The sequence below is a fragment of the Ammospiza nelsoni genome, chromosome 1 (assembly GCF_027579445.1).
Source record: "Ammospiza nelsoni isolate bAmmNel1 chromosome 1, bAmmNel1.pri, whole genome shotgun sequence".
In the NCBI taxonomy this organism is placed as follows: domain Eukaryota; kingdom Metazoa; phylum Chordata; class Aves; order Passeriformes; family Passerellidae; genus Ammospiza; species Ammospiza nelsoni.
Window position 1 is genome coordinate 25,991,077 of NC_080633.1, and position 8,952 is coordinate 26,000,028.

General features: G+C 57.8%; 1 protein-coding gene across 1 annotated transcript; it reads right to left on the reverse strand.

The window, feature by feature from the left end:
• Positions 1-1,705: 1,705 nt before the first annotated feature.
• DLX5 (distal-less homeobox 5) lies at positions 1,706-4,473 on the reverse strand. The gene is made up of 3 exons (XM_059481185.1): positions 4,033-4,473; positions 2,633-2,817; positions 1,706-2,401 (listed from the first exon to the last, which is right to left on the reverse strand). Exons 1-3 carry the CDS (start codon positions 4,385-4,387, stop codon positions 2,069-2,071), a joined length of 873 nt encoding a protein of 290 aa, XP_059337168.1. The 5' UTR covers positions 4,388-4,473; the 3' UTR covers positions 1,706-2,068.
• Positions 4,474-8,952: the final 4,479 nt, after the last annotated feature.

An 8,952-nucleotide genomic window follows, 5' to 3' on the forward strand; every position in this document is an offset into this window, starting at 1 on the left:
GGAGAAATTAAGCAGGGTGGGGGACCGTCATGGAAACCAAGCAGAGCTGACTCGGCTTGGAGTCAGCTTGGAGAGGCGAGCGATGCCTGGTCCAGCGGCCGCGGTGTGAATTCCCATTTGTACCCGGTGTGCTGCTTGCCTGCATTCCGCCTTCCCGGAGCTGTTCCTGCGCTGTCCGTCCGGGCCGTCCCGGCCTCGGCAGGTTACCGTAACCCAACAGCCCCCGGCAGCTCCTCAGAGAAAGGGGTGGGTGGACCCACCTGGGAAATTGACTTCCACCTCCTGTGTCCAAACCTTTCTGTAAAGGGAAGTGACCTCCGGGAGGGGAGAATTTCTCACTGCAGGTTGAATACTTGTCTAGAGGGAAATGAGGAAAAGAGCGGAAGAAAATGAAAGGGTCAAGTTTTAAAAATTTTTTTTTTGCACAGGATGGAAGTGAGCAGAAGAGATGAAGCCGAGCTCTTCGTCAGCCCGAGAGTCACGGGAAGTCCCTGAAACCTTGAGAGTTAAAAGAGCAGGAGACAGTCCCCAGAAGGGCGGAAGAGATGGGGAGCGGCGGCCGCAGGGGTGGGCAGGGGTGGGCAGCAGCGCCCGCGGCACCCCCGCAGCCTCCCTGGCGTGCAGGGAGCGCAACCGAACAAACTGCTCTATTGTACTGCAAGACAATTACCAGCCCCCAAACCTGCTATACAACAGCAAACCGGGCTTCTTTCTCTGGGGAGAAAACTGCTCAAACCACACTCACACGCACAAAACATGGCAGGCAGGAGAGGAAGGAGAAAAAAGGAGGGGGAGGGCAGCGGGGAGGAAGAGTGGAGATAGGTAAGGGCGCCCCAGGGCAGGAGCGTGCCTTTTCAGGCCTCGCCTCCCTCCGTTCCAGCGCTCTCCCCGCCGGCCTCAGCTGCCAGAGGGGCATCTTTCATCTCGGGGATCCTTCCAGCGGCGCCTTTGGCACGTTCACTGCTGCCGCCGTACCCGCACGGCCGTGAGTTACCGCTGCCCCCGGGATGGGGGTCCCCGTGGGAACTGCATGGCCGCGGGATGGATTTCGGCTGGGAGAGAGAGAGAGAGCCCGTGCTCCGTGCGAGGGGTCCGCGCCTCGGGCAGCACTCCGGCCACGCCGTGCCCCAGCTCTGGGCAGCCCTTTGACGCACGGGTTTTTCCCTAAATCATGTAGAAATAAAACAAAAACAATAAAAGTACCTCCGAAACGTTCCTCCTTCAGTCGAAGCCGCCGCAGGCTTTTAGCAGGAGCGAGGGGAGCGGGGCCCTCATTTTATTCTTTTCTCATATTTAGTGGCTCCCTTTGACGGAAACGTAATTTGTATAATTAGCCGAGCGCGCACGGGCGACTGATGGGCTGTGGAGTGTGCAGCTCTCGACGCTAATTGCTCTCAGGAAAGGATTCAGGGCGGCTTAAGGCGAGAGATTCGCTTTCTCGCATGAGGATGGGCAGCTTTCCCTCCAGCCTACAGCGCTGTGCATGGGGTGGACGCGGTCTTGCCAGAGCCCCTTTCCCAGCGGGGAGAGAGCGCCGCGGGTACCTGCAGGGGCCAGACCCCGCCGGACTGCGGGGGCACCGCACGGCACTGGAGCAGAACACGAACTCCCAGCTCCCGGCCTCTTTCCTCACTTTCTTTCTGAAAGCAAATCAGTATTATATTTTTTCCCTCTTATTAATAGAAGAAGGGGTAATTTGGAAACATTTCTCTTGGTCGAAATAATTTTATTTTATTCAGAATATACAGTTTAATTCCTCTATCTACAATTATTTACAGGGTTAAAATAACATTGAAAAAAGTCTCTGGAAAAGTTGAGGTCATAGATTTCAAGGCACCAATGATAGTGTCCACAGCTGAGCCAAAAAACGTCCGTATTGTATAAAAAAGGGTTTCCTTTGAAATGCAATAAGTTACATGCACAAGCTTTACACATTTTAATTTTTTTGTTTGTTTCTTTTCCCTTTTAAAAATTCCCCATATGCATTCATTTCGTTATTATTCCTTAACAGTAAAACACAGGAGTCCAAGGAGCAACAAAAAAATAATAAAATAATAATGGTCAGGCTCTAATAAATCGTCCCAGAGGCCAGCGCTAACGGGTGCTGTAGGGAGCCGTGGGGTTGGAGATGAGAGTTGATGGTGTTGGCAGCGGGGTACCAGGAAGTGGAGCTCTCCAGGTAGCTGGATGCAGGGGACGGGTTGGAGTTTGGAGGGTGAGCGTGTGCGTGGGCATGGTGGCTGAGGGAGCGGGACGAGCCCTGAGGTTCCCAAACCGCAGGTGACTGTGGAGAGTTGCAGGCCATGGGGTCGCTGGAGCTGGGGCTGTGCTCCGGAGGCATCTCCCCGTTTTTCATGATCTTCTTGATCTTGGATCTTTTATTCTGAAACCAGATTTTCACCTGGGAGCGGGGCGGGAGGAGAGGAGAGGAGAAGGGAGGAAAGGGGGAGTGGGGAGGGAAAGCGACACCATTAATGCCCGCCTGGCAAGCCGGTGCTCCGCGTCTGCGGCGCCCCGCCGCCCTCCCGCCCTCCGGGGCCCGATCCGGCCCTTCCCGCCGCGCCGGGGTGAGCCCGGGCTCTGGACCCGCCGGGCCGGGCCGGGCCGGGCCGAGCCGAGCCGCTCCCGGTACCTGTGTTTGCGTGAGTCCCAGGGAGGCTGCCAGCTCGGCCCGCTCGGGCAGGGCGAGGTACTGGGTCTTCTGAAACCTCCTCTGCAACGCTGCCAGCTGAAAGCTGGAATAAATAGTCCGGGGTTTGCGCACTTTCTTTGGTTTGCCGTTCACCATCCGCACCTCGGGTTCCGCCACCTCCTTCTCTGCACGGGCGCAAGAGCGGGAGAGAGACGCACACTTGTTAAGTTCGGGACAGGCTCCGCTCCGCTCCGCGCCGCCGGGGCGGCATCCCGCCCGCGGGCCGGGCCGGGCCGGGCCGGGCTGGGCAGCGGCGCCGGCCCGACGGGCCCCTGCGGCTCCCCCCGGGGCTCCGGCAGCCGGGCGCGGCCCCACGCAGCCTCCCCGCGGTGAGACGGGGGGAACCCGCTCCTTCCACACCGGCCTCGGCCACCCCCGGCCCTCCTCCTCCTCCTCCGCCTCCCACGCCCGCCCCGGGCATCCTGCCGGGCGCGCAGCGCGGCGCGGGCGGGAGCGCAGGGCATGCGCGGCGGTGCGAGGATGGGGGGCCCTGCTGGGAGCAGCTCTGTCCGGAGCGAGGTCGGACCCAAGCACCGACCGCTTCCTCCGCACAGCCGCGCCAGCCCCTGCCGCCGCCGGCGTGTCCCCAAGCGCCGCCGCGACCGCACTCGTCCCAGCCAAGCCCCAGCCGCTTGGCTTTACCACGGACTTGTTTATTTTTTTTTCCTCCCTGACCCCTTCTTCTTTTTTTTTTTTTTTTTTTTTTCTTTTCTTTCTTTCTAGATCTTTTCTTTTCTTTTCTTTTCTTTTCTTTTCTTTTCTTTTCTTTTCTTTTTCTTTCTTTCTTTTTTTTTTTTTTCCCTCCTACAGCAAGTTACAAAGAAGTAAAGCACTAAACCCGCGACGCTTTCTGGCGAAAAACGCTCCCGGCTTCGCAGCCCCACCACTGCTGGTCTCCCCCTCCCAGTCTCCTCCCCCGCCCCTCCAGCACAGAGGGAAGGAAACTTTCTTCAACACCGCGAACCTGAGTTTGAGACACGCAACAAGGCTCGGCTATTTTCTCCCTCTTCCTGCGGGGGGAAGGAGGAGGGAGGCAGCCGTGGGGGCCCGGGGGCAGCTGACAGAAGCGCTAAAGCGCTAGTCCTACAATTTGTAGTTTAGCTCATGCGAGCTGGTCAAAAAAAGTAGACGAGTAAACCAGTTCTCCACTTTTTTTTCCATTCCCAATTCTCTTCCCCCCCCCCCCCCCCCCCATTTATTTATTTATTTTCAGTTTCCCTTCTGGCTCAGGGAAAGCCGCATCCCCGCGCTCCGCGGGTCAGGGATCCGCCGGGGCGCGCTCCCCCAGCCTCCCCAAAGCCGCGGGATGGTCGCGCACACCCCGGGTCCCCGGCCCTCACCTGGCTGGCTGGCGGAGCTCTGGACGCGGTTGTAAGCGCCGCTGTACTGGTGGTAGGGGCTGGCGTAGCTGTAGTCTGCATAGGCTTTGGCAGGATAGTTCCCGGCAGACCCGTTCATGCCGTGGTACTGGTACTGGTAGGGGTTGAGCGCTTTGCCGTAGGAAGCCGAGGTAGGCGAGCAGTAGCCGTGCGGGGCTCCCCCCGCCGGGCTGTAGTAGTCGGAATCCGTGGCGGAGGACTCGGGTAAAGTGGGAGATTCCTGGGACGGGTGGTGCATGGCTGCAGCCGTCTGGAAAGGAGCTTGGAAGTCGCCGGATCTGATGTTGGGGACCCTTCTGTCAAATACTCCTGTCATAGCTCGGGGCCGGCGGCGGGCAGGGGCTGGCGGCGGGGCTGCTCGGCTCTAAGCAGACATGTCTGGGGGAGGAGGCTGCGGCGCGGTGTCTGTCTCCGGCAGACTGCTGGCTGGGGCGCAGCATAGGCTTGGTTAAATCCTTAATTGCGCTCTTACGCACAGCAGGGTGGATCGGGTTCCATTGGCCAGAGCAATCGGGAGCAGCGACACCCTAACTCGTCCAACTAGTTTAGCACAACAAAGCTTCGGCTTAAAAAAAAAAAAAAAAAAAAAAAAAAAAAAGAGAGAGAGAGAGAGAGGGGAAAAAAGGAGGAAAAAAAAGTCCCATTCAACCTCTTTTTAAAGTGAATACCAACAGCAATCTCCGAGTCGGAGCGCCGTGATTGGGAGGTTTCCGGCTCCCCCCACCCCTGTAGCCGGCGAGGGGGCTCGGCCAGCCCGCAGCCCGGTGCCCCCGCACTCCGCCCGCAGCGCCCCGGGGGAGGCTGCAGCCACGCCGTTCGGATTTGCCGTCCGGTCCCCCTTGGCTACGCTGATGGCTTGGGAACACCGCACCGGGCGCTCCTGGCTCCAACTCGATTTCTGATCTGGTGACAATAACCATTAGCGTCTGGCCGCGCTGCTTCCCTCGGACCGTCCTTCTTTCCCGGGGAAACGTCCGGGACCTCCGCGCTAAACACAGCAAACCCCATTACCCCCGAGTACCTTGAATTTTAGTTACATCATTTCCTGCATTTCCAAGACCCCGGCACGGCCCGGAGCCAGCGGGAGACTCCCGGTATAATGCCCTGCGTGGGGTGTGGGGGAGCTGCCAGGGGCACCATCCGGCCTAGGGGCACCCACCTACCCCGGGATTTCGCGAAACACAGCCTGCCCGTGGCACGATGCCCTTGGCTGGAGACCCCCGACCCTCTCGCCAGCTCTGGAGCCCCTCAAGGCTGGCTTGTGACCGCTCGGCCCCAAGGACGTGCTCTCCTGCAGCCCCCGGGACGATGCTCACCGTCTGGTCCGCCTCCGGCCCAGGGTGGTCAAAGCCCCTCACGAAGGGAGCTCAAATCCCCCTCACGCGTGGGCAGGATCGCTGTGAGGCCGTCGTGGGGCTTCTCCATCGGAGGCTGTGCAAGAGCCCGCTTTCCTGGTGACAGCCCCAGAACTGCGGCCGGCGCTGTGCGGGGGAATCGTCCCCACAGCCCCCGGGCCCGCAGCTCCCTCCTTCACCTGCACCCGTCCTCCCGCACCCATCTGTGCTCCCAGGTGTCCGCAGAGCGCTTCATGTCCGGGCCGGGCAGAGCCACGGGCTGCTGATGCCCGTCCCTGCTGATTTTACAGCAGTGTTGCAAAAAAAAAAAGGATCAAATTTTACTAGACACTAAGGAAAACAAATAAAAGGCTGTTTTCAGTGACCTGGAGTTGTAGATTTTTCTGAAGTTGTTTACTCTCCAGATTTAGCCTGTTTGCTCACCGAAGATCTCCCAGCCAGCTGAGTAACACTTGTAACACAACCGTGCATGTTGTACTTGAACTTATTGTTTGCTTTGGAAATGTCCACAGCTCATATAAAATCACATTAAACAAATCCCTAAGCATTTCATTACATGATTCACTTACTTAAATCCATTGGAAATATCGCTCCCCCCCTCTATTTCTTCCCTTTCCCCCCCCATTTTTTTTTTATTGTAAAGAGAGGACTCAGAGAGGGATATATGTTTATGACTGGGGAAGGGGAGAGTAAGTTTATTAAAGCTCCCAGTTTGCATCCAGCTGGAAGGGACGATAGAGGTTTTAAGACGAAGAGGGGGAGAGGGGGAGGAAAGCCCATTTGTGTCATAAATTCCAGGGCACTGCACTTCAACACGTTCGGGCAGGAAGGTGCCGTTTTAGGGGAGAGAACAGGAGAGGAGCTGGGCGCCGGTCTCGCACCCAGCCCCGGCAGCGCTGGAGCCGCGGCGGGTCCCGGCCAAGTCGTCCCGACAGCTCACCGGGGAAATCTGCACCTCTGCAGCAGAGAAAGTTTCCTCTTGTTTTATTCAGTAGCAGGGCAGGGGACAAAAACAAACAAACAAACAAAAAGCTTCGATATTAATAGGGAAAAAAAGGCAGGAGCCCAACAGAGCCAACCGCAAACCCCCCAAGCTGATTTTTTTTCTGAAGGCATCCGCCGCCGTTGCAGTCCGTGCGAGGATTACCGGGCTGAGGGCGCACAAATCCGCCAGTTTGCGGGTTTCCTGCCCCCCGTCCTTCCCAGCCCGAACCCGATTTTCTTGCCTTTCTGCTGTTTTCCCCCAGCGGTTTTTATTTAACACATCCGGTGGGAGCGGGCGGTTCGGAGGGAGCCGGAGTCTGTTTTCCATTTCACAATATGGTCATTGTTTACCGGCACATGCCCGCCGCGCCGCCGGAGCGGCTGCCCGGGGCCCCGCGGCCCGTTCGGGCCCGAGCCCCGCTGACCCCCGGGGGAGCTGGGCGCTGTGTCCGTGTGTCCCGCGGCCGCCGTGTCCGTGTGTCCCGCGGCAGCCGTGTCCGTGTGTCCCACCGCCGCCGTGTCCGTGTGTCCCACCGCCGCCGTGTCCGTGTGTCCCGCGGCCGCTGTGCGGAGGCGCGCGGGCCGTGCCCGTGGCAAGAGCGCCGCTCGGTGGCCGCGGGGCCGCAGCGCAGCCGCGCTACCTGCGCGCCCCCGCCCCCGCCGCCGCGCCGCCGCCGCCGCCCCCGCCGGGGCCAGACTGAGCGGCGGCGGCGGGCGCGGAGCCGGGCGGCCCCGCCAGCGCTGCACCCTCAGGGCACGGGGACCGGGGCGCGGGAGCCGCCGGGCCGGCGGCCGCGGCAGGACAACGCGGCGATTGTTCCCGCCCGCGCCTGGGAGCTGCCGCGGGGGCGGCGCTGGGGCCCCGGCCGAGCCCCGCGGCCGAGCGGGCGCTGAGCCCCGGCCGGTGCCCGGCGGCCGCCCCGCCCTACCCCGCTCCTGCGCGGCACTGTCCCCACCGGCTGAACCCTCCGCACCAACCCTCCACCCTCCGTCCCCTCCCGCTCCGCAGCGCTTTGTTTCCAGCCAACGAGAGAAATATTTCGGATGAGCCTCTCAGACTTTTGGATAAAATCTTGCAATTGTTCACAGAAAATCTTTCACTTTCTGGATAAAATATTCTCTCTTGGGCACCGAGTTTTTTGCTGGGAAACTTTATTTGCATGGAAATTGCTGGCAAAGAATGAAAGGAAATTTTTTCCCTTCCTTAAAAAAAAAAGCCCCAAACAGCCCTCCGCAGTGGAAACACAGATTAACTCTTGTTTTACAGCATCAGAAAATGGTGATTGCCATTCTACAACTTCGACAACTGAGGACCTTCCTCATCTTAGGCTTAGGACTTTACCTACGGGAGTGTTTTCAGAATGAAGAGGCAAAGTGACTGAAAGTCCTTGTATTCTCACCTAAGGCAAAAAAAGAAATTCCACTGCAAAAGTATTGAAATTTTCAATATGGGCAAAAGTTAGCAGGGATCCAGTGGTGACAGCTAGTGAACTGCCCAGAAAAATGTTCACGAGACAGTGAGAAAGGGAGAAATGCAGGAAAGGATTTTGGAAAGCAGCAATAGCAAGCAGAGAAGGATAATAAACTTGACAGAAAACTCAAGGAAGGTTTGACTTGCATCTAAGACTTTTTGCTCACATTTCAGTAGCTTTCTGAAGAGCCTCTGGCTTTGGGTACAGCTGTTCAGGGAGAGGAAAATGGGCATGTCTCCACGTAGGCACAACATGCTCTGCTTTGGGGAACTGAAGTCACTCCTAAAGGAAAGGATGCTTGTGCTCCTGTGAAGGTCACCATTTGTCTTGATGGAAGGATGCACATGTGAACTTGGGATCAAAGCCTGTGTGGTCCCTCAAACACTGGTGCAGGCATTGTTTTAGTCCTCCATCCAAGAGGGTCATCCATCCAAAAGGATAATTTCCCATCCCTGGAACAGCCTCTTCTCTTCCAGTTTCTTATGGGTGCCCAAGAATCACTGGGCCTCAGGTTTATGAAGTGAACCTGTCACTTTGGCATTTCCATGGCTGATGGAATCCCTGCCAGGCTTGGCCACAGACTGGGCTCTGCTGGCCTCGCTTGTCCAGCCTGTAAATTGCACAGCACATAAAAACCATGACATGCAATGTTAGGAATTAGAATTTGCTTTTTAGGGCAGCCTGTGACTGTCTCTTTCAGTTGCCAAGGAGCTGACAGAAGAGTACACTTGCACCCTTTTCCCCCAGATTGCACCAGATGAGTGAAGAGTGGAGCTCGGGCTTCCTGTTAATGTCAGCTGTAGCAGGCTGAGACAGATGCGGGGGACAAAATGATGTTAAGAGATTCCTGCCTGCATCCCCCCTTCCCTCCTTTCTCAGGGCATGCCTTCCAGGGTTGCTGAGGGGTTGCTTCGCTGTTTCTTGATGCATCACAACCTTCCCAAGTCAGGGCATTGTCTCGCAGTCCCTGCTGAGTCATGGCCTGCTCCTCCAGAAGGAGAAATATTCAGTGAACTCGACCATTCCTCTACCTTTTGGAGCTCTGTCCACATAAACTCAAGGAGCAGATG

Coding starts and splice junctions, on each gene's coding strand:
- DLX5 (XM_059481185.1), bottom strand. CDS start 4,387: ATGACAGGAGTATTTGACAGAAGGGTCCCCAACATCAGATCCGGCGAC. Junction 2,818..4,032: donor GAGCTCCGCCAGCCAGCCAG/GTGAGGGCCGGG, acceptor GCGCCCGTGCAG/AGAAGGAGGTGGCGGAACCC. Junction 2,402..2,632: donor TGGGACTCACGCAAACACAG/GTACCGGGAGCG, acceptor CCCCGCTCCCAG/GTGAAAATCTGGTTTCAGAA.